The 26,726-nt window shown below is 35.8% G+C and overlaps 1 protein-coding gene and 1 non-coding gene across 13 annotated transcripts in view; one reads left to right on the forward strand and one right to left on the reverse strand.

Annotated features, from left to right (window-relative positions):
- Macrod2 (mono-ADP ribosylhydrolase 2) overlaps positions 1-26,726 on the reverse strand; it is a 2,131,419-nt gene that overhangs the window by 1,379,250 nt on the left and 725,443 nt on the right. For all 12 annotated transcript variants that reach the window (XM_074074308.1, XM_074074312.1, XM_074074314.1 and 9 more), the window contains one exon: positions 25,570-25,686. In XM_074074308.1, the coding sequence (XP_073930409.1) occupies positions 25,570-25,686 (117 nt within the window). The remainder of the gene's footprint in view (positions 1-25,569; positions 25,687-26,726) is intronic.
- On the forward strand, positions 3,146-3,218 carry Trnaa-agc (transfer RNA alanine (anticodon AGC)). The gene has a single exon. It is a non-coding gene; the product is annotated as a tRNA-Ala (tRNA).

Below are 26,726 nucleotides of genomic sequence, written 5' to 3' on the forward strand. Positions count from 1 at the left end.
CACTGAAGCCTGCTCACTCCCCTGTGATCATCCTACCAGTCTGCTCCACAGTGCCTGAGTAAGGAAGCAAGTTCTTTGATTTTGCTAGAAAAGTATTGAAACACAAAATAAAGATTAGACTTGAAAAGATGAGCTTTAATTTAGCAAACACCACAGAAACATGTCCCCAAACAATTGCCACCTCAACATAAAAAATGTGTATTTGAATCATGAAGGGACATGTAAAAATAATTCCAAGAAGAATAAGGTTTCATTAGGTAGCTTTATTCCTTTGGGATAACTAGGCAGACTGAAGAAAACTCCCTCATATCATTATAGAGTCCATCTTTCAGGAAGAATTATAATTGCATGAATATGTCACATTCAGAGAACTGAGTGATGAGAGTGAGTTTTCATAGCAATAGCACAGGTTGCAAATCAGATGCAACAGATTTCTCGGTGTTCAGATGATTTAGGAAAGTTTTTCAATTACCTTTCTCTCAAACAGATATTTCCTCCTGATTGGTTAATTACCATTTTTGTTTCAGAGGCAAGAAGGTCCTAAATAATGCAGTGGCAGTTGGATTGTCTTTACATGCTCCCAAGTTGAATAATTTTCCTGATTTCTCACCCACTGTTTATGTTTAACTTAAAAACTACAACAAAAATAATTCTCTTTGGTTCACGTACCACATGCCTCACCAGTAATCCTACCCTGTTTGGTTCTCCCAGGGGTCAGAAAGCTAGACAATGACTGAGAAGATGGGACAGTTTGAATGAGAGCAGTACAGACCTCCAGAGCTTCTCTGAATTTCAGTGGCAGCTTTACTTATCTACTTAGCTTTACTTGTCTACATGTAGGTTGGAAGGATAAGACGCCAACTAAAAAGTGCACATTCACTCAAAAATGTCTTTAGTCCTAACACTAAGATGATCAGTCTATAATTTGGAAATATAATTTTTCCACTAACTTTGTACCATTTTATTTTAAAAAGTTGTGTTTGTAAATGCAATCTTCTTTACAAATAAGTGACATTTTCAATAGCTGAAGCCTTTAGATATAGACATTTTCACGTTACTTAGAAACCATACTTTGTTTTCACTGTATATTTATAGGGAGTCTACTATGGGCTAGGTATATGCCATATTCTGGAGCTAAATGGAGAGCAAAATCAGCCTGTGATCACTAGGAGAAAACTGACATTAATCGGTTTGATAAATATAGAAATGAAAATGTAATAAAAGCTGCAAAAGACAGGGCTACAATGAACCTATGAAACCCTCCTATAGGGGGATTTGATCTGGTCAAGAAGGTCTTAAAATAAGATTAGGCTAAACTGGAAGGATAAGTAACAGCTGAAAAGAAATGAAGGGAAGGATGAACATTAAAGAAAAGAACAGCATATGCAAAGGCTCTACAGTGGGAAGGAGCATGGAGGGCCAGAGCAGATGGGATGCAAGTTATAAAAAGCCAACATGTGTAGAGCTCAAGAGTCAGCAAGGTGGATGATGAGATAAAAGAGAAAGTGGGGCCAGGTTGTGAAGGCCATGTTAACGGGTAGGAGATGGGGCAAAACCAGGAATTCTGGATAGACCATGTTGAGATCTTCTGTAGGGAGTGACAGTTTATATTTTGTAACAATCGTTCTGTCTGCACTATAAAGAACTGAGTAAATGGAGGAAAAAGTGGACATGGGTAGATGAGTTAAGAACTACTGTAGACTGAACAGCAGTCATAGTAAGAAGTGTACATGGGAGGGTCTTGGTCTTCCTCACAGTAGTATGGACATATATTTGCAGACATCTATCATATGTCCTGCACCCTTCTGCCTGAATAATCTTCTTAAAGGACAACTTTGTGTCAGCTTATGCCCATTTGCAATTCCCCACAGTAATAGACCCCAGTCTACCCTGCCCTTTGCCTGACAGCCTGATGCCAACCTACTTTAGATCACTTCTGTACTTCATATCTGTGCAAAGCTCAACTCTGTCCCAAGTGGTTTCCTCATCCCCTATTTTTCTTAGTGTCTTTTGAACCATTTGGGTACCATTTACCTCCTGCTGTTCTGCTGTTCTTCACTCTTTGGTTCAGACCACTCATTTCTGCCCTCATTTTCTAAATCCTGCCCATCCTTCCCATTTAGCTTAAATCCCTTCCTATCTTCATTAGGAATTTCCAGATCACTGAAGTCTAATACAGGTCTCTCAAGTTTTTCAATATGCATTTGATCCATGTAGGACACATTCCAAGAATTCTCATGAATACCTGAAACTGCAGATAGCAGTGAACTCTTTATATATTATGTTTTTCCTGTACATACATGCTTGTAATAAAGTTTAACTTCTAAATTAGGCACAGTAAGAGATTAACAGTAGCTAACAATAAAATGGAACAATTATAATAATATTCTATAATAAAATTATTTAAAACTTATGAATTGTTTATTTCTATACTTTTCCATTTAATATTTTTGGAAAGCAGTATTCCACAGCAGTGGGTAACAAAAAACAAGAAAGTGAAACCATGGATGCATACTGTATTAGCATTTAATCATGCCTTGCTTTACTATGCCAAATTATTAATTGAGAATAGTATTTCAGTCTTTTTTTAAACTTTTCAAATATGTATGGTTCTTCTCATTAGTTCATAAAGTACTATTGGCAAAGGCCATATCAGGAATTTCTTGTGCTTTTCTCAGCACCTGCACATGCTTTGTTCACAGTAGGTCTTCAGTGAAAAGCATGCTTAAAATTTGCCCTGAGGTATGCTTTACCTTTATCCATGTCAGTTGGAAGAGATTCTGCAAAACTCCACAAAACCTATTTAATCAGACTTGTAAAATTTTTAGAGTAATGGAAATCTGGTGGCAAAATTCCCAAAGTAATGTCAAACCTGAATCTCTAGTGATAAATGTGAATTTACCAATGAGAAAAAAAAGGTTTTAGAGTAATAAAAATCCCAAACAAACCTGTATTTAAATCCTGTCCCAATTCTTATATTAAGAGATTTAATCCCTCATTCTCTACAATTCTGTCCTCTTATGAAAAGTGAGGATAGTTGTACTTACTCACAAGACTGTACGTAAAGATATCATACAAGCCTGAGTAAGCATCTAGCAAGCTGCCTGATACTGATATTCAAAAAATTGTTTTCTGGGCTGGTGGAGGTGGAGTGGCTCAAATGGTAGAGCACCTGCCTAGCAAGCATGAGGCCCTGAGTTCAAACCCCAGTACCACCAAAAAAAAAAAGCATTTTCTCCTCCATCACAAGGTAAATGCATGCATTTCTACATGCACACACGGACACACACTATCACAAATACACACCTGGTTTTATCCCTCCTTTAGTCCCATTTTGTGACTACATTGACTTCTCAAATCTATTATCTTTTTCTTTTTGTCTCCTTTTATCTTTCTTTCTTAATTTGATGAGCAACTAACAATAAGAAATTACAATTGATAAAATACAAGCTTTATTGACAATGGGTTCAATATACTGGTTATACTGCTGAATGTAAACAGGAAGGGTAAGAATTTCTAACAAATTCCCTTCCTATAGTCCAATAGGCAAACATTTCTGAACTGAGCCATTAATCCCTCTATTGTATTCTCTTTCCACCAGTCTGACTGAGTAAGATTACAAATCAAGAGAAAAAAAAAAAAGGTGAGAGATTAGGAGATACTGGCAATTCAAGATCACAAAAAGTCTCTGAATGCCTAAGAAACAAGAAAGGTTGGCCTTTCCCATTAAAATCTATTTGAATCAGTGCAAAATCTGAAGGCATCACATAATGTTTATTTGTAACCCTTGTATGCTTGAGGTGTGGCAAAATAACCAAAACAAGATAGGTCCCATTTAATATAAGTTCTGTACGTATACTAACAATGACTGTTCCTTTAAGAAATACAGGTATGCGGGGGATTCACCATGCATCAGAAATGTAAGAAACACAACAGAGAATGCCAGCCAGTTCCAGTTCTCAATATCTATTAATCATTTTTTAGATGTGTACTACTTTATGTCACAGGAAAACAAGCAAGCTCTGCTATATGGCTCCTCACAAAGATCGTAGCACAAAGTTCTCTTTGCTTCTGTATTCCTTATTTTTTTTAATAATAAAACCCTCAAATTTTTTAGCAAAATTGACACAACCTTGAAAAGATATATGTGAAGTTAGCCTGAATGTCTTTGAGTCTTTCATTATCATTGTTATTTTAAAGAGTTCTGTTCTCTAGTTTCATTAAACCTCTGACATGAAAAAGTGACTGATTCATACAGATGGAAGAGGTCTGGGCAGCACTTAAGGAGCCAACTAACAGTGGCTTAGCTAGCTCCAAAGTGATTCCTATTAGAATGAAAAATAAATAGACCAAGTGCCAAACTTGAAACTATTCTCCTACAGAGATAAACTGTAAGTGCTCTACAAAAAGCAAAAACAGCTCTCTGGGGAAAGCTTGGGATTTGGACAAGCGAACATTGCAACTGTTCTGTAAGTCAACTGGAAATACTTCAGGGGGAAAGTTGGAAGAGTTAAGAAAAATGGGAAAAGAGCTGCCAGAGGGTGGAGCTGAAGGTATGGCCCCCTTTTAGTTCAGTGATCTTGTAGACAAACATCAGATCAATTCTGAAAAGGAAACAAAAAACGTTCATTATTAATGTGGAACCTATTTGTTACAGGGAGGTTAATTATTTTTTTAAAGTTGTTGGCAATATAAAACTATCACCTAGTCTTTGGGCTTAATAACATTTCAATGCTTCAAGAAAAATGAATCTCTTAAACATGGCTAATAAATCATATACTCTGCTTTTGCAAAACCTAAGATATAACCCATATTCCTAAGTTCTTCCACAGCATTGAAAATGATTCCTAAACAACTAGAGAACAAAGATGAAGACATGATTTATTCCTCTTTTCCTTCAATATTAAAAAGCCAAAATTGACTTTAAAAGGATTATCTGGGAGTTGTAATTATGCTTTAGCAAAAGAATCCAATAAATCAAAGATGGCTGTCTATTCTGAACAAAATGTCTAGAAAATATTCTCATGACTGACTCCTGAGAAATCTGAGCAACGCTCTTTATCCTTCTAGTACCAACAAGTCTCAATTTGAATTTACAACCTGGCACTAAATTTGTAGATAATTTAGGAAAAGATAAAATGATTGCATGCTCCCTCTTGGTAAGGAATCTCTCCAAGTGGAAGACATGGGTAAGGAATCCTGAGTCGGGAGGGGGTGGGGATCAGCAGTGAGGTTGTGAACCCTTGATGAGGTGCCGAGGGAGCTCCACTTTTAGAAGTGATCGTATACCTAGATATGATGCCGTAAAGTGGATTCCAATTAGGAAAAAGGTTGATCCAACTTTATTGTACTTGTTCATTCAGAAAGATGTAAAAATACTGGCACTAAGAAATAATGAGTGGGTAGGTAAAGGAAGTAAAATGAAAAGCAATAACATAAAATTATAATAAATTTTATACATAGGCAAAACAATAGAACACAAAATGACAAAGAGTGAATATGCAAAAGATAGAGAAACAAGGGCCAAAACTCAGTTCATCAAATAAATTGTATTGAATCATGTTAAAAATACCTCTACTTTTAAATTTTCCCTGATGAAAGGCTTAGTACCAACATGTAAAATTCTGAAACTTGAGCTACTCTTCTATGAGCATTTATTTAAGCAATAACTATGCTAAAAATTCTACATATGTGACAACAAGGCCCATTGCTTATCTTTTCCCCCCATCATACAAGATGAAATTATAAATCAAATACTTATTGCACCCTTCCTATGAATTTGATTTTTTAAAGTGCTACTTAAAGTAGTTCTGGAAATAGTAGTTCTTGTCCCTGCTTGGTTTCTGCCAACAAATAAAGATAATCAGTGATGAAGTCAATTGAGGTAGAATAAAGCAGAGCAGAAAGAGAGACTGGTCTGCCTAACCAGGTTGTATACAGTGTGAAAATATCTGAATCTGGGAAATAAGTTCTTTCAGAAATTTTTTTACAAGGTCAGTACTCATTGAACAAGTTAAAGAAAATGGTTAATAGAATATCTCACTGCCTGAGTGTTGGATGTGAGTGCTGGAAGTGAAAGGTGGCAGGAAAAGACTCATTTCCTCCAAAGTAAATAATGTAGTCAAAGTGTTCATATGCAGAGGAAACATCCATTGACTGAGCAAAACCATAAACTGTCAGTTTCACTCCCTTGAATTCTTCTACAAATTTTTAGCTATAAGAGATACTTAACAAAAATAAAATAATTTTAAAGTCACACAATTTCAAATGTTTATTTCAATCAGGCTGATTATGAGAAAGGAACCAAGGACATGAAGGAGGGAGAGGGGTAGAGAGGAAGGAAAGGAAGGAGAGAAGTGAGAAATGTAGGGAAGGAATTCTGTATCATAAGAGGATAAAGGGGTAAAAATACTCGAAGCAAAACATTTAGAATCACTGTTCGAATATGCTTTTAAATTCATAAAATTTTGGCAATAACTTTAAACAAAACAATGGATAAATTTAGAATTAAAGTCATGGCTAAAAATTAAAGCTTCTAATAACTTTTTCATAACATGTTTTTACTCCATTATTTCTGCCAATTTGGCTGAAATATTCTAAAAGTTTGACCAAAGTATTTCTTTATATCATTCCCTTAACAAAATGGGTGTTTCAGTGAGTAACCTCCTGACTTTCAGACCTCCTTGGGGTCAACAAGAGCTACACGCCTAATGAAAAGATAATTAAGGAAAAAAATCCAAGAACAGAGGTGGCTGCTATCCACAAAAACCAGTCCCAAGGGTTCAGACTTATTAAGAACTAATTGTCCTTTCTGTAGACATTTACTACATGTATACATTCTACTTTAGTTCCATGCTAGGCACTAAGGGGTACTAAAATAAAAATAATTACAAAAGAGTTTCAGTCCTAGCACCGAGGAGGCTGAGGCAGGAAGATTAGGAGTTTGGGGCTACATAGGGAGACCGTGTCTCCAAAAATGTTTCTATCTTTTAGAATTTGTGCTTGGAAGGAGTGGGGGACACAAAAGGTAAGAACATGAATATAGCCAGGGAATGGGGAGATGTAGGTCAAGGGGAGACTACGAAATAACAGATTTGTAGGATGAAGAATCTAGGTTTTTAATGTACAATTTAAGAACTATCATTAATAATATTAGAACTATCATTAATAACATTTAGCAGGATTCTTGCTAAATAAATAGACTTTAGATGTTCTTGCCACAAAAAATATAAAATGGTAATTATATGAGAAAATGGATATGTTAATTTGTTTCACAATTTTATTATATATATGTATTTTGTATCATGTTGTATGCCTTATATATAACAAAATTGATTTTTAAAAGAGAGGGAAAAGAGAGGCCCCTTTGTCTTTTTGTCATATGAGTACAGCGAAAGAAGGATCATCTAGGAAACAGGCCCTCATAAAATGCTGAATCTGACAGGTCTTGATTAATTTTCCAACTTCCAGGGCTGAGAGAAACAGATGTTTATTGTTTAAGTCAAAATAAGTCAAAAACAAATAAAAACATGAATATAGTTAAATACAGCCTTATATTAATTGGTTCAAATGACAAAATCTGCAAGCTTTCAGAGCTGCTCTATGTGCCTGAGTGGGCAAGGAGGAAATTTCATAGCCTGTGGAACTGGGCAGAGGTAAACAAACAGGCAAGACTTGAATAGGTAGACTTGAATGTGTCATAGACCCTGACACATGAAGCTAAGGCCACTGGGGAAATAATGCAAAACTGGAGAAGTGAGCCAGGAGAAGGAAGGCACCACTGCAGGTAACTGGAGTTCTGTCTTCCTTGAGAAGCTGAGGGCCACATGGTTCATCAAAAAACAAGACAGCCAGGGTATTTGTATAGCAGGGAATAGGCAACGATATGTCAGGCCAAATACGACCAAATGCCTGGAATTAGGAATGGGCACTATTTTCAGATGCAGCAAGGCAGCAGTTTTTTTGGGGGGCAATGGAGACCATTTCATTCAATGATTAGGAGGTGTGTTATCATTCAGGAAAATTTATCCTAGTTTAAGTAGATTAGCACTGAAAGAAATCTTAAGAAAAGAGCTACTACTAAAAATTCCTTATATTCAATAAAGATAAAGGATATCCTAAGACCAAGAATCTGTTGTTTTATGGCAGAAAGCTAGTTAGTTTAGGGCAGAGCACAGTAGAGAGAAACTCCAAGGTCTCTTGCTTCTTAACTCAAAGTTCTCTTTATTAAACCCAACATATAACTAACATTTACTTACAAGGACTTCATAAAGTATGGGCCTGGAAAAAATTTATTATTATCTTATAATCATGGTAAATATTATTGCTGGATTTGTTTTTTTAGTTCTCAAACATAGTCCTGACATCCTCCATCTCATCTTATCTTCCTTTTCTGAAGAAGGTAGGTCATGTATCTCAAAATTTTGCTGTGCTACAGAACCTATTTTTATTAGCTAGAAAGTCCACTCTGAATGTTTATTTCTCTATTTTATTACACAGCCCATCCCATCTAGCAATCTCACTCAAGGAGGTACATTCATGTGAGGCAATTTGTACCCCAAAATGTTCAACATTGTTTATAATAGGAAAATATTGGAAACAACCTGACCATCTGTTAATAGGAAAATGTACAAATAAAATATTATATACAGAAGACAGAACTAAATACAGCATCTAAGAATGAACTATAGCTAGACAGATCATTGTGGAGTGGTTTCAAAAATATAAGGTCAAGTGAACAGGCAGAGAAACCATACAGCTCAGGAGGCAAGGAGACTTCTGTGCACTACATTGTATATGTATTCTGGATACAGATTTCTATGTCTTTGATAAAAAATGTAAGAATCTACTCTAGAAGATTTATATTCAACTTTTCATAGATGTTGATCGGGGCAGGCAATGGAAAGAGGGAAAGGAAGGAATGGAGCTAATGAAAAGAACATGGTCAGAAGTGAGTGGTTCTTTCCATTAAAATACATACCGTGGAGTCACAAAGCCAAAATGTTAGTGTTATTTCAAATTTTCAGTGGCAGACACATGAAGATCTCGTGCTTTTCTCAATATTTTTCTGAGTTTAAACATTTTTAGGTTAAAAAAATAAATCTTCCTAGGTAGCATCATTAACTTTCATTAAAAAGGGGCATGAAATACAAGAGAAATAGTTTCTGTGAAGTAAACTCATTTCGATGGCCATACCACCCGGAATGTGCCCGATCTCATCTGAAGTGAACTCATAAATAAGCAAATCAGCTCATTCACACCTAGAGATGAGATAAAATCTTAACAAGAACACAGTTCCACCTGAGTTTGAATCCTTACTCTACCCTTGCAAGCTGTGATATCTCAGGAAATACCTCCTTATGCCTAATTTCCCTTGTGTTTAATAGGAACAGGAACAGTACCCACTAGGAAGAACTGTTCTGAAGATTATACTGGGGTAATATTGCACAAAACTGTAGAATAGGGTCTGACACACAGACAGCATTCAGTGACAAACAGAAGTGCCAGAGTGTCTTAGACTTTCTTTCCAAGAGTATTTCTCCTTTTAGTGAGAATACCCTTGCTACATGGTTATGATCATTTTAAGAGAAGATTGCATGGTCTCATCTGTAGCACCAAGGCTTGCTCTTCAGTCTAAAATACTAATGAATTGCAACAGCAAAGTTCCTATTCATTCATTTAACTAATAAGTTAAAACCTCATTATACTGTCATTTACTGTACAGTGTAATTCAGCACAAGGGGTTTCTCCTGGACCCCAGCTAGAAGGACTTAATTACTAGACTGCTAAGAGGACTTTTCAGTCAAGTGGCATCACCTATAAGGCAAACTTGACAGATAGAATTATCAATAGGATCCCACAACATTTTTTAGAAGTACAGATATTCAAAGGTTTACATAGAGAACATAGAAGACATTAAAAAGTCTTTGATTTAGTCAAAGGTAGAATGAACTCATCAGGTTGGAATGAAAATAAGAGAAAGCAAATAATGATGTAAGCCATTTATCAGAATTATCAGAAAATCATAGGCAGAAAGTATCTAAAGGATGTATGTAGATATTAATGACATACAAAAATAGAAAAAGCAAAAAACAAATCTGAGTTCTCTGTGGCTAAAGAAATTATTTGTGTGCTTTTAGTTTTGCCCATTATAAAGGTAAAACCAAGGACATTGATTTCCACTGATATTTTACATATCTTAAAATATATATGCTTCGGTATATATCTTTTAAGTTATAGACCTCATGACCACAGATTTTCTCTGTGAAGGAAGGAAGATGTCAGGTGTCTCAAAGTTTTGCCATGCTACAGAATCTATTTTTATTAATTAGAATGCCCAATCTGAGGTTCAAAACAATAGACTCTATGTCATCAAGGATAAGCCCTGTCTCTGAGAGGAAGGAGAGATTGCTTTGGTGAGCTACAGCTCTAGCAGTGTTGTCTTGAAAGTTAAATGCTTATGTTTGGTATGGAGATTATGACTTGTCAGAGCTCAAATTAGCATGCATCAAAAAGTATCAACATTTACAAAGGAAAATGTATTTTACTACTATAAGGGATTTAGTTCACCTGTTAAATGGATTTTATACAACAAACAGATAGAATAGCATTGAATAAATGAATTCATTATGAATCTTTTCCCCCTACCACAATAGCAAAATTGGCTATCTAACACCAATCTCTCTCTCTCTCTCTCTCTCTCTCTCTCTCTCTCTCTCTCTCTCACACACACACACACACACACACACACACACATACTCATGGATAAAGTTCATCTCTCAAGAATGTTTATCCAATTGTTTTAATATAAAGAGATATTAACCACAACTTTCAGATTTCACTTTTTTTGTGAAACTGCATACTTATAGAAATTATAAAAATTATTTTTCAGGTAGGTATAGGATACATATTAGTAAATATTCTTAAGAATACTTTTACACAAATACACTTGAAGTTGTGAGTTTGATTGCCTTTTTTGTAATAAAAGGAAATTCTATTTTTGTTTAATTAATATTTCCTAATCACTATCATGTTGCTTCGTTTTTGCCCCAAATTACAATTAACTCTGTGGTGTATAAAAAGGGAGATGAGCTGGGTGCCAGTGGCTCACGCCTGTAATCCTAGCTACTCAGAAGGCAGACATCAGGAGGATCACAGTTCAAAGCTAGCCGGGGCAAACAGTTCGCAAGACCCTATCTTGAAAAACCCCTTCACAAAAAACAGCTGGTGGAGTGGCTCAAGGTGTAGGCCCTGAGCTCAAGCCCCAGAACTGCAACAAAAAAAGGGAGATGATCTAGCTTGCACGGGCACAAAATAATAAATAGATTTCTCATGCTGCTCACAGGCCCCTACTAACCTATTTGTGAAGAACAAGTTGTAAAGCTTTATTATATCCCATAAAATCTGAACAGTTTGAATACAGAGGAAATACACATCAATATTTCCCTTTTAAACACATTTACAACATGTAAGTTGTAAGCACTTGGGCCAGCAGTCTCAATCAGGAAAGACAGGCATAGCACATTTCAAGCCCATAAGATGATCACTTTATTTTAAGGAGGTTAACAATAAATTGAGCTTAGAAATCACTTTGAAGATATGCTTCATGTATATAAATCAGAAAGGATCTCACTATCAACCCATTGGCTTGGTCAGGAATTCATTCCCAAGTCACTGAAGTTCTTTAAATTCCTTCCTTTCTGCTTGATTTCAGCCTGACACTACTGCTAAAATTACAAAGTTTTGAAAACTAGGAAGGATATGTGGAGATGTGCAGCATACCTAAAACATTCTTGTTGTTTAAACCATATATCAAATATGGGCTTGACCTTCCCATGAATTAATGCTATTTTCCTGGCTTATTTATAATTATTTACTCAGTTATTTGAAGAACCAAATGAACAAAGCAGAAAACTAAATGTACCTTTATGTTAGTTCTTTCAGTAACTCTGCAAATAATTACATTGTCTACATACACACATCAGTTCATTCACAAATGGTTTTGAATATTTTTCTAGGATATGACTATACAACAGTGGATGAAGTCCTTGCTTTTATGAAGATTATGTCCTAGTGGAGGATACGAACATTCAATAGCAATGAAAAAAAACAATAAATACATAAAATAGCCTCAGACCCTGATAAAGGGTGTAATGTCAACTAAAGCAGGCAATGAGGATACAGACTGATAGGTGACATTTCAGATAAGAGTGTTAGAATAAGCTTACTGAAGAATGACTAACATTGTAGAGCATTCAATGTGTGCTCAGCAGTGCTCTGAGTGCTACAAAGACATTAAATCATTAAATCCTCAACACCTATGAGAGGCAAGGCAATTCTCAACCCCATAGCTACATGGCAAAATGGATGTACAAAGAAGTTAAATAACCTGCCCAAATCCAGAAACTGGATTTGAGACCAGAGTATTAGGCTTCAAAGTCCATGTTCTTAAAGGCTGTTAATGGAGAGAGTATTCCAAAAACGAAGGATATCCATTAAAAGTCAACACCATCAGATATTTTCACTATGAGAGTCTCCAAATAAACTAGAAAAGAGGAAAGAATCACAGACTGAGAATCCGACGATCCAGATTCTTAGAAAGTTTTCATCACTTAAATGTCTATGTGACCTTGAACAAGTCACTTAATTCATTTTTGTTCAACTCACCTGAACTCCGTTCCAGGAGGGGTGTGACTCTTTTGCACACCATTCTTTTCCAAAAGATAAACAAAGCACATGACAAAGATGAGGAAGACAATCAGTGTTTGCAGAACAAACACTTACCTACTACCGAAGAGATTATCAGATATAAGATATATAGTTTTAAACCACAGGATAAAAATCTTTGCCTAGCTCTTAATGGGAGAAACTGGCTTCAGTTGCTAAAAGAGTTATTTCTAGATTTCTTTCTAGATTTAAAATATTGTGAGATTCTTACCAAAAGCTCCATTGTTCCCAATGTATAACCTCAAGGACAGCGATGAATAAAACATTGCAAATTTACCATGATGAACAATAAATAGAACCATCTCACATAGAGGCTTTAAAATAATGATTCTATATTTTGAATGGAGTGGTAGGAGAAAATAATAAGACAGGAGGAGAAAAAGCTGTGTGATAGTTAATATCAAAATAAGCACACACAATAGGATGTTATTTGTAGTGTGATATTAATGTGTTTGAAGTAACAGGTTTGGTGCCCATGACAACCAGTTAATTTCATGTATGGATAACCACTGTTATGCCAGACAACAAAGTTAACTCGTATTTGATATGTAGTTCCCTAAATTTTACCTCCTCCAATGTGTATAGCTATATGGATTGATCTCCTAACTATGAATAGTTATATGCACAGAACCCTGATCATTCTTGAAAAATACATTTTGATGTTGGATTTCTCAGTCTTTCATCCTTCTCATCCACCCATATGTGCATATAGTCAATATTATTAGGAGGAAGATAGCCAAGATAATTTTTGCTAATTGTAAAACAATAGATAGGAAATATTCTGGACATATGGAAGAGGAAGGACCAGTCCTATCAGCTTGTCCAGCATACCAATTAGCTTTCCTCTACCTGCTCCTCCATATTGTATATCTTCCAATACATAGTCCAGGGAATCTTAGGGCTCTCCATCGCAATAAGTCATTTCCAAATCTCCCAGATTACTTTCCCAAACAGCTCCAAAAATTGAACAAAATTCCTGAATTCCATATTCATAAAACATATTATTGTGCAGCAAGAAATCTGCATTCAGAATAATAGGAATGGAGTATATAAAGATGACATATATATATATATATATATGTCATATATATATGACATATTATATCAAGTATAGGAGCAACATTAAAGCATGAAGAAAGTCAACCAGCCATATAAGGAAAGACAATAGTTCAGCATCATGTGCCTTGATGTAAGAAAACAAACCTGAGGATCCATAAAGGGAAGGGATTTCCAGAGTAGCCCTTTGCCCTACACAGATCTTCAAATGGATAAGTGAATTCAAATAGAATGTAGTCAAAATCTGAAAGAGAACTTGCAAAAATATAGTTAAGGCTTTTTCTGATGATCTTCACTAAGCAGAATAAACACAGAGGGTGAATAAATCTTTCCTCAAAATGTCACAGGCAGGAAGAGGGAAGGCTTCAGAAGGCCTTAGGAAATTATAGGGATTTCACAAATAGCATGTGATTAGAAACGGAGCAAACTCTAGGTAGTTCTGAAAAATGAAGGGGCTACTGGGAAACATACCACCTGGTACAACAAACAGATTCAGAAGGGCACTGCTACAAATGTCAATGGGTGGTTACCTCTGCTTTACTTAGTTTGTAGCATTAACACAGGATAGAAACTCAATTAACCCCTCCCCTCAAATGAAAACAGCAATTCCTATCTGTAAAAAGCATATGAGTGTCAAGTGTAGAGACCAGAAACCTTTAAGAAATAGCAGATAATAAGTAATACTTATTTTGACTTGTTTTCTTTTAATGCTTCTTTACTAAGCTGAACTTTGGATTCTCTTTGACATTCTCCTTTTCTCTTGATCATTTGCATTCAAAACAGTTTCCCATATATTATACTGTCTATGACACAGGTATGGTAAAAGGATATGGTTATCTTTCTTGATTTTAACATCCCTGACTAAAGGTAACATTACCCCAAATTATATTTCATTTTTATCTTCTGTGTTAGGCCTGTTAACATCATGCACTAAGAAAATGTCATACATATTAGCAACTCTACCAGTGAACTCTTTACGCTGCCTTGTATATTTGGCCATAGTTGCTGTATTAGTTACTTATCACAGCATAAAAAACAACCCTAAACCTAACATAACAAACATTATCTCCTAGTTTCTGCAGGTCAGGAATGTGGGAATGACATGACTGGTTTGCTCTGACTCAGGGTCTTTCATGGTGCTGCAGCCAGTCTGCAGACATAGAAAGCTTGATTGAGACCACAGGATGTGCTTCCAAGCTCACTTAAATGGTTATTGGCTGACTTCAGAAGGTCCACTTCCAGGCTCACTCACATTGCTATACAATATAGGCCTCTCCAGAGGCTTTTTTGAACTCCTTCACAGCATGGTAGCTGGTTTTCTGCCCTCAAATCTGCCTCATGACATGGAAACTGGCTTCACCCAGAGAGAGTATATAGTGGGTTGAATGGTGAATTGCAAAAGGTACGTAAGTGTGCTAAGCCCCAGAACCTATGAATGTGAACTTATTTGGGGGGAAAAAAGAGTCTTTGTAGATGTAATTAAGGGTCTCTAAATCTTGAGATAATCTTAGGTTAGAGTGGTTCCTAAAACCAATAATTAGTGGCCTTATAAGAGAACAGAAGACACAGAGAGACACAAGGAAGATGCCATGTGAAGATGGGAGCAGAGGTTGGAGTTATGTTGTCATATGCCAAGAAATATCTGGAACCACCGGAAGCTAGAAGAGGCAAGGATGAATTTTCCCTGAGAGCCTTCAGGAGTGTGACCATGCTGATACTTTAGTTTTGGATCTCCTGCCTCCAGAACCAGAGAGAATAACTTTCTTCTGTTTTAATTGTAGCAATTTGTTATAGCAGCCCAGGATACTAATACAGAATGAGGAAAATAGAGCACCCCAGATGGAACCCACAGTCATTTCTAACCTAATCTCATTAAGCAGTTCTTACTGCTGTAACTATTCATATTCTATTCACTAGAAGCAAGTCACTACATCTAGAACATACTTGGGGGAGGAGAATTATGTTCTACCTTTCCAGGGGAGAAATGTCAAAGAATTTGTGGACTTATCTTTAAAGCCAAAAAGGTTGCTATCTGAAATCTCTTAAAATGACTTCTTAAGTGTCCCTTTTCTCTGAAGTCAAGATACTAAAAAAAGGCAGGAACAACTGTCTGAGTCTTAATGATAATAAAAGATTTGTGTTACTTCCTACCCTTAGCTTCCATATTTCCTTGGACACCAATCACTACCGCAAAAATTCTAATGTGCTATTGTTATAAACCTCACTAGTAAAGCTTATACTTTCACAATTAATTTACATGAAAATCACCAAAATTCCTATCAATAATAAAGTACTATGTGAAGAAATTATTTTTCCAAATGTTCATATATATCATCATCTTACCTAATAGATGATTTAATTCTCATGACAGATACTCTCATAAGAGGGTTAGCATGAACAAAGAGACTAAATGAAACAGTACATTTTAGCAGAACAGTCACAATACTATGAGACAAGGTACCTAGGCTCTACTCTTGGTTCTGTCTCTTATTTGTCAAATTATGAGGTTAGATTAGGTGAGTCATTAAAATTCCTGTCAGCTACATCAACCACGGCACTACTTTTATTATCTCCTAAAGCTAGAACAAAATTATATGTGCTCCATGTTTATTGCGGCACTATTCACAATAGCCAAGTTATGGAAACTGCCAAAATGCCCCAGCACTGACGAATGGATCAAGAAAATGTGGTATCTATACACAATGGAATTTTATGCAGCCATGAAGAAGAATGAAATGTTATCATTCGCTGGTAAATGGATGGAATTGGAGAACATCATTCTGAGTGAGGTTAGCCTGGCCCAAAAGACCAAAAATCGTATGTTTTCCCTCATATGTGGACATTAGATCAAGGGCAAACACAACAAGGGGATTGGACTATGAGCACATGATAAAAGCGAGAGCACACAAGGAAGGGGTGAGGATAGGTAAGACACCTAAAGAACTAGCTAGCATTTGTTGCCCTTAACACAGAGAAACTAAAGCAGATACCTTAAAGCAACTGAGGCCAATAGGAAAAGGGGAACAGGTACTAGAAAAAAGGTTAGATCAAAAAGAATTAACCTAGAAGGTAACACCCACGCACAGGAAATCAATGTGAGTCAATGCCCTGTATAGCTATCCTTATCTCAACCAGCAAAAACCCTTGTTCCTTCCTATTATTGCTTATACTCTCTCTACAACAAAATTAGAAATAAGGGCAAAATAGTTTCTGCTGGGTATTGAGGGGGGAGGAAGGGAGGGGGCGGAGTGGGTGGTAAGGGAGGGGGTGGGGGCAGTGGGGAGAAATGAACTAAGCCTTGTATGCACATATGAATAATAAAAGAAAAATGAAAAAAAATTATATGTGCATATCAGAACTAAAATAGAGTGTTTGTAAGAAGGAAGAAAAAGTAGAAAATTCATGAACTATTCTTATTTTACACATTGAGTAGGGCGATTTTTTTTTTTTAACTCAATGGTAAAGTGCTTTCATTCTGCTTGCAACTATTTTCTTCAGATAGCAGCATGGATCTCAGCTCAGGTATCACAATCATAGGGAGGACTTCCCTGACCGCCATAGAAAAAGTAGCCCCTTTTCTCCACTCTCCATTCTGCAGCTATGCTTTATTTTCCTCATAGCCCTTACTACTCTCTGAGATTCTTTATTTTTACATAAATGTGTTCGTTAGCTGCCTCTCTCAGCTAGAACCTGAGGTCTAAGAGGACAGGGACCAAGGCTGTCTTCTTCACTCTGGTCTTCTATTTTCTAGAGATGCATTCTACATTCTAGACTAGCACTCAATTTGCATGGGATGAACAAACAAATGAAGTATGCTAAGTATTTTACAACCAATACTAGAACCATATATCGCTATAACTTCTTACGTTATTATAAAGGACTTCTGTGTATATTCCTTAACAGACTCTGCTAAGATAGATCTCACTACCCCCAGATAACCATACAAGAGGAAACTCATGCTTGGAGGTTGTTAAAGGACATTGCAAACATTTAATATATCCCAGATTCAGGACTTCTCCTCAGATCTTGTACCTTGATATTTACTGTTCTGGGCATACAGTAAACTTTTTATTCTATGGTGCAGAGCTTGGTTCCATGTTCCAATGTTTTGGTTGACAATATTTCTAATCAAGCTATAAAGTGTTCTAACATTTAACACTTGAAATGAATTGCTGGGATAATTAATATATTTACAAGTTGTTCTGTATTGCCCACTTTCAAACCAAATCATATGTTTTAGTGACAGCTCAAGGAAAAATCTGAGTTTAACTCAGCACTCACTACTTATTTCAATAAATGTATTCTACTATCTATGCACATTAACTACTGTGGCCCTGAGATTAACCTTTCCTGGTTGGTTGTTCCTGACCTTGAGCATCCTAAATTACTCAAAGCCATCTGATGGTTTTAATTTATGAGAACACCTTCACGTTTTCATCTTTTAAATCCTGAAAATGATTATCCCTGCACAACAGTGGCTCTCTTTTTAATCTTAGCTGATAACTCTGATTAAACACATCCACAGGCTGATTACCCCCACTGTGGTTAATGCCAGTGTCGCCGCTAACTACTTATTTCACAGCAGGAATTGCCTTCAAGAGCCCATTTACATTATTACCCAGAATTGATTTACATTGTTATTTCCTATTGATCATATAGAAAAAAGATGGTATAGACAATGTTTTCTGAAGACCAGCTAAGACAGCAAATAATGCAAGCAAAGCACAGGCCTTATTCTACATTCAGCCAGTAATACAACAACATAAGTACTTTCAAAATGTAGCTGTTTTAAAAAACATTATTTATTGTTAAAATAGTTTTGTTATTTTATCACAAAAGCATGTGGGAATGAAATTTACATTATCATAATAGATCAAAACAATGAAGTATGGGATGCATGTGTGGCAGGTAGACAGTTAAACAAATTTTTCCCTTGTGATTTCCTGTACTGCTAGAATCTGAGCAAGGAGCGCGTGCGGTGATAATATAACAGACACTGCATACAGCAGCAGAATCAGCTCTGCAGATTTCTGGACTAGGGTAGTCCTACCTTGAATGGATTCTTGGTTAGTTTCCTACAGTGACACCTACTAACAAAGGATAGGAAGAGACATAGGCAATACTGTTATTAATTCTTCCAGTAAATATGTATCAAGAGCCAGCTCTTGTGCAGGGTTCTATGTCAGATGCTAAGGATCCCAGGGATGAATGAGACTGATATGACTTCTGTACTCCTCTGTTTCTCTGTTTGAAAACAAGCAATAAACAGACAAGTCAACAAATATAGACATTATCACTAACTGTGAAAATGCTATAAATGAAAAGATCATGTTAGAGTTCTCTTTAAAGAAAGCCCTAGTCTGTAACCCAAAATGATGTCTAGGTTGTGTAGCCAAAGGTGGAGGTCAAAGAATTGTTCCTCATTCACTCACATCTCTCTAGACGATGGTCGTACACTTGAGCGTCCATCAGAGTTTCTGATTCAGCCATTGTGGGGTAGGGCATGAAAATTTGCACCTGTAACAAATTCCCAGGTGAGAGTGCACTTCTGCTGGTGTTATTGCTCCAGGGACCACATTTTGAGACCTACTGCTCGGGGTTTTATGTTTCTGTCCCTTTTATTTTCATATTCATAATGAGGATCACTAAGAAGATAATATAAAACTGCTTACTATACACAAAGGAGGTGGTAATTATGGAGAAATGGATTTAAATAGAAACTAAATTCCTAAAGTACTTAAAGAAAATGAACCAATCACAGTTGATTTCTAGGAGGAACAATCCCATCCTCCTCTTTCTGGAAGGAAGATGATTTTATGTTCATCAAAAGCCATTTTTCTCTTTAAGTAATATAAGTCATTTAATTATGGAATGGGCTCATGAGAGCCCTCAGGTCTTCATCAAAGCCTGGCAGAGTTACACTCTTAGCAGCATGCCTACTCCACTGCTTTCACAATCAGACACCTGCTGAGAGAATGGCCAAAATCAGGTCACTCTTCACAGAGGACTAACCCAGAACCATCTTATAAGTTACCTACTCCAGAAACTGAATTTCCTCAGGACTGCAGGTACATTAGCTAACCGCAGTGGCGGAGATAAGGAAGAAAGATTTATTGCCTAATACTCCAGTGTTTTAAGCTAATTCTCCCTTCAGAGACTTGACTTACTCACTTCCCAGTTCTGGCCCTATTGAGAAAAAAATGACCATTTTTTCCCAGAATTTTTTACAAGGCCAGCTACTTATTTGAAAGATTTGAAAAGATTCAGATCATCCTCCAAAGAGATGGTTTTTTTAAGGCAACAAAAGCAAGGACTGTCCCAAGAAACAGACGGCAGGTATTTTAGTGCTATTTTTGTCAGTTGTGTTTTCAGTAAATAACATGTACTTTAAAAAATTCAATAAATATTAACCTCTTTGAATCTAACCTTCCCTCCTTTATAAACCATGAATATTGCTTTAGACCAGGGATTGGCAAACTTTTTCTATAAAGGCCCAGATAGAACATGTTTCAGGCTTTGTGGCCATATAATACATATAGCAACCACTCAACTTGGTTACATGAAACCAACCATAAAATATGTAAACAAATAGGCATGGCTGTGTTCTAATAAAACTTTATCTACAGAAACAGGTAACAGGTCTAGGTAATACCTGCCACTGACTGTCACCCTAGTCCAGGGATCCTAGGCTGTCACTATGCCTTAAGTATTGATTTAGTTTAATATGGGGAGCAAGCAACAGACTTATCCTTTCTGTATCTGAATTTCAATTTATGCTAGAAAAAAACTATCATTACTTGTCATGTCACTTCCTCATAGGAATTTCAAAAGGACTGATGAGCTAGTGTTTCAAAGTACTATGATTTCTTGATGAAGGGCACAAGAAAAGTACTAATTATTATCAACAGTACCTTTTAAGTTACTATTATCTGATTATTATTGCACCTGGGAATAGAATAAGGACTCTGATTCATACCACTCATTCAAACATATTATTCTATGGTCTTTCACTCTAGTTTCCCTTCAAATGATTAATGAGAAACTGTGAGTCAGATGCTAATATTACTCTTTGATGCCTTGGAAAGATTAAATACAAGGAATTTTACATACACATCTTTTCCATTAATCCTTGGTGATTATTTATCCCCAAAGCCTAATGTATTCTAAAGAAATAAAATAGATATGTGAACTACAATGAAAATAAACTTTGATGTGGTGTCTTTATTTTTATATCTCCCCTTTAGGAGATACTCTATTAAGAGTATATTTCTTAGGAAATTTTGGAACTGGATATATGTTAAAGTATAATTTAAAAAACATAATGGGTAATTGATACTAATTTCATCATTTCTTAGAAATATTAGTATAACTTCTCTTTTACGTCCTATCTACCACCAATTACTAACCAGTTTGTCACTTTTAACAATTTGCTTGATAGATATTTCTCTAGTACCAATTATATACAAGGGACTCTGCTAAAAAGGTGGAAAGTTTGTATATATAACAATAAATGGTAGCATGTAGAAAGTGTTCTTGGTGTGTTGACATAAAGTATTCCAGAGTTTAAAGAAAAAAGAAGTCACTTGCAGCTGAAGTGATAAGACTTGTTTTGTGGCAGAAGTGATATCTGAGCTGAGTCTGAAAGAGAGGTAGAAAAGATCAAAGAAAGAGCTTTCTAGATAGCCACAAATATAAATCCCATGCCTCAGACACACTGAGCAATTCATATCACACAAAAGGTTGTAAGTAGTTCAAGATCTGACAGAAAATCATGGAACACCAAAGATAATCAGGATAACAAGTCTGTTTTTAAAATAACATTGGGGGATTTTGAAAGTATTCTACTAGTTTTCATTCATTCTTTCAACAAATATCTTTCATAATATAAATGCTTCTATTATGCATAAGACATTTTTACAAAAATAATGGAGAAAGCAATAAAGGAAAAGTATACCCTCCTAAAGTCTCTATTTCTAGTAGGAGGAGATAGATAATAAACAAAATAAATAAGTAAATAATCGTACATTTGAAGGTTCCATGCCACAGATAAGCTGTTACAAATAAATCAGAGAAACAATTATAAATAGGTTGGCTAAGGTGACACCTGAGTGTACATTTAAACAAGGGTTTGAAGTAGTTAAGAGAATGTAGGTATCTAGAAGAACAGAATTCTAGGCAGAGGAAATGCCAGTGTGAAGGCATTAAGGATCACAAAGCATCCAATGTGAGTGAGGGAGAGAGCAGAAGGAGATGTCAGAGAGAAAAGGTCACATCAAGTAAGTCTTGTAGACATTTATAAGGATTTTGAGCATAAGTATGATAACTTTGCCAGGCCTGTACAGATGGATTGTAATATGAAAAGCATGAAAGGTAGAGGCCAAAGTTAAAAAGATATTTTCCAGGTGAAAAGTCCTAAAATAATTTATTCATTTGATCTTTCATTCATTCACATTAATTCAGTGCATATTTTAAGAGATAAGAAGCTATACATTGACAATAGAACTTGGACAAATTTCACTCACCATGAAGCATGATTCTGATGGAAAGATAACAGAATGAATAGAAACATCCCACATGTCAAAAAGCTTCTAAAAATTATGGAAATTGAAATTTCATTGCAAATCCCAAAGAATCTAATGTCATAGAAGTGAAAAACCCTTAAAGCTTCAATTACATAAATGGTCCTTTACTTACTAAATAAAGCTTTCGATGAAATATTGGCTGATATTCTTGTCACTCAACATTTCTTTTGGGAAAAAGTGATTGGATGTTTTTGTGTCAGAAAAGATATTTCAAATACCTAAGCAATGAAGAATAAACAAAATATCTGCGGTTTATCATTCTACCAATAAAGACTACAAGTAATTAATTAAAATACAACCATTTATGAATAGATTAATTTATCAAGCATAGAAGCAAAAACCAGTCCAAAACGGCCAAGTTTGTCTGTAACCCAGACAATAGCATTTTGCAAGCAAATTGCTGATGCATGAAGATATTATCGTTTGTGGATGGATGACTGGCTTTAGTACCCCTATAATGATAAACCCGCTATCTCATAGGACAGATAGGAACTAGTATCTGCTGTCAAACTGTCATAGAATTGTTAAATATGTAGGAGAAAATGACCCAAACAGTATGTAATGAGCTTCCTTTTTATTCTCTCACTACAAAAGCACATCTGTGGATTGTTAATGATTCTGAAATGGATGAACCAAATTGATAAGAAAGAAAACATCTCTCAGGGATAGGGAAAAGGAAAATGAACACATGCAATGTTTATAAAACATAATTTAAAATATAGGGCTTGTTTCTGAAGAAGTCATGTATTTGTGGTGATAGTTTCTCTAAATTTAATAAAAGCACTCATTGCTTTTAGAAAAAAAATAAATAAAATATAGGACTTGTGGAAGTACTGTGAAATACCATAAAGTAGCATTCAAATGTAAGCTATTCTGACTCATTTTCATATTCCTTTCCATTATGCTTTTAATGTCAATCAATTTTCTTTTTAAATATACAGAAATATAAAGACCTTTTCACAAATAGTTCGAATTTGTGACTATTATGAGGTAGCACTTCCATGCTAGTTGGCCAATTTCTATTCTGTCGGATTCTCTTCTTTTTATTATTATTACTGTTGTTACTGTGCTGGAGGTACATTGTGGCATTTACAAAAGTTCTTATAATATATTATAGTTTAATTCATCCCCTCCATCATTCTCCTTTGTCCCTCCCTCACTCCACTCCTGGATTAGTTTCAACAGTTCTCATTTTTCCATTTCATACATGTGTACACAATATTTGCACCATATATACCCTCTTCCCACATCCTCCTTCTTATTTATTTATTTATTTATTCATTTTTTACTAAACATCCCCTGTGAGCTATACATACAGTGACTTGAGTATGAATCAAATTTTCAGTTTCTCAGCTCACGTGGATTCTGTGCCAAGTCCTATAGACTGATTTTCCATGTCTGGAGTCATTGTCACACAAAGATTCACTTGCCTCAAGATGGCCATGAAAGTATACCTTAGCTCAAAGATACAATTTGAACATGGGAATTTCTCAAGCATAGGTATTAAGGTACTATTTTTTTTTTTAACCTTAGTGCCTGGTATTGTGTAAATTCTCAGTAACTCTGAAATAAGAGGAATGACATTCAAAGAAAGTAGAATAACTTGCTCAGAAGATGTCAAATAGCAGCAAGCACATTATCACACCATCAACTCATACTCTAGAGCTATCATTTTATTTGAGCATATTTAGAGAGTCTACGTTTCCCTGTCCAGAAAGTTTAGAGTGAGAATTTTGATTTGGGTTTTAACGTAAGAAAGAAAGCAGTAAATCAATAGTAAACCTGGCTTATTATTTGGTTTAAGGACAGACACATGCCTGAAAATAGTCAATAATCTGTTGCTTCCTAGGGTTGTATAAGTTACTGAAAACACAAAAGTAGTATGGTGTTAGAATGGAAAAAAGAAAACAATGTTGGTAAACTATATAACTTGGTGAGGGAAATCAACTTTAATACACAGGTTATGAGTTCTGTGATCAGCAAGAGAAAGGCTGTAAACACCATTGAATGCACAGAGCATTATATGACGTAAGTATATACTCCAGGCAAGAGTGAGGGGCCACTGGACTCTCACACAAAGTTAAAAACACTAAAAAGAAAGAAAAATAAGTAGTCATTAAAGTAAGAATTAATCAGTATATAGTTGATATATTTCACTAGCAACCGATTCTGAGCAACAGAATGTTTATAAAGAAAAATGCTATTTTAATATATTGCTCTTTATTAAAAATCCTCACGTTTTAACACACTTTAAAAGTAACCTTTAAAACATACTGTCTCCATTCAGACACATCCATAGGAAATTTATTCTTATACAACCTGTCTATACAGAATTCAAATTGTATTGTACAAATTGTGTTATAGTTTTTAAGTTTTTTCTCTACTGTTAAAAATTTTTAAAAAGCGTCACTTTTACATAAAATGTGTTCACAGATCTGAACAGTATTGTAAGAAGTGGGTGAATGGAATAATCAATAAATTGGTGTCTCAATTTCCAGGTCAATGCACACCTTAATGGTGCAATGAAACTGAAAGCCCTGCCTCCATCCCCAGTCCCTGAAGATTATGTGGTTTAAAAATGCTGCACCTTTAACCAGCTTCTCTTTTAGAATTTTTACTCTATACCATGTCACTCCAGTTGGCTAAACAACTAGGCAACAAGGTCAATCAAATGCAATGCTTCTCTCTATTTAAATATAATGGAAATTTTGACCATTCCACATTCAAAGAGCAAATACATTCTCACACTGACAACCACATTCCACTGGCTTTTCCTGAAAGCAAAGTGTGACAGATGCCTTGGCTGTAATTGCCAGTCGGCCTTTACATGGCAGCTGAAAACACAATACATCACTTTGATCTCCTTTGCTCTAAACACATCCACAATCAAGAATCGTGAACAAGGAATAAGAAACTGGCATCATTTCCAGAAGCTGTCAGTCATGGCATTTAAATACTGTAATGTATATTTTGCTCATATATTTATTTCCCTGTTTCAGAGACACCCTGTTAAAGATCTGAACAAAAAAACCACCTACAGTTAAACATCACATAAATAAATATATACACACACATCTGAATACAAGCACATTTAATTAAATACCAGCATTACCATGTTCTTTTTCAATTTATGAACATGAGGGAAAAAACAAGGTGTTTCAAGCAGCAAGTGATTTTGAAACACCATTAAAAAAGTTGTACTCACATTTTGCAGGCAGGTCATAGCCACATGTGATTTTTGCATGTCCAGTCTCACAGCCATTCAGGTTACGACATTCAGCTAGCAAACAGGGACCTGCTGCTCTATGAATACAGCCGTCCACTAGGGGAGAGAGAAAAAAAGTTAGCCTGTATTTGACCTCTTGGGAATAAATGTAAAACTTGAAATGAGAAAAGAAACTCAATTTTTTCCTCCCAGAAATAATTTGTGATTCATTCTCTCCACCCCCCCTCTCTCTCTGTCTCTCTCTCTCTCTCTCTCTCTCTCTCTCGGATTTATGTGGTGAGTAGAAGTAGAAGAATGTTAGAAGTGGTGTGATGGTAAATGTTAAATGAGTTCTCTTGGAGTGGGGGAGTCCCTGATATGTAGCATTTTCCAGTTCCTCTGGTATAAATACCACCCCCATCCAACTTTACACACCAACACAATGTCACTGAGCACAGGCTTGGGAAGAAAATGCTATCTCTTCTGAGCAGTTAAGTGTTGTCTGCAACACACCATAAGTTTTAGATGAGGTCAGGAGGAAAGTTGGGTACTCTGCAATATTTGCACTCACATCATGAGTGAAATGGTGAAAGAAAAGGTGCCCAAATAAGAACCAAACTTCTGTATAACTTCTCCCAGCAAAAGCATGATGCAAAAAGGATGTACTTCTGTAGGGTATCTGATTGGGTGCTACACGACACTAAAGGGTAGATTAGGTGGCAACAAACGTCCAGAAGATCACCGCTCACTTGCTTGGTATAGACTAAAATGGAACTGCTACAGCAGTTCTTACTTATGTCTTTGGTCAATCTCATGAGCCATCAGCTTTTTGGCTTCTCATTTGGATCCCTTTATATCTAGCTATCACGATGAAAATCACAAAGCTGCTTTCACTGGAAATTAAACCTTTCTGTGACTGAATTGGGTGGGGGGGTGGTGAGTGGATAGGTAGAGGGCTAAAAGACCATATTCATATAAGTTAAATTGAGAATTTAAGTGTTCGGTTATTACTGAACAGGACCCCTGGACAGAAAACAAATGCAAGACAGAAAGTCAAGGGAAAGATACAGAAAGAAAGAGTAGGAGTAATCTAGAATGTGAAAACAGACTGGATTTTAGAGGTCTGAAGACCTCCCCTCCCCTCCATAGTCCATAAC

Source organism: Castor canadensis, chromosome 5, assembly GCF_047511655.1.
Source record: "Castor canadensis chromosome 5, mCasCan1.hap1v2, whole genome shotgun sequence".
NCBI lineage: Eukaryota > Metazoa > Chordata > Mammalia > Rodentia > Castoridae > Castor > Castor canadensis.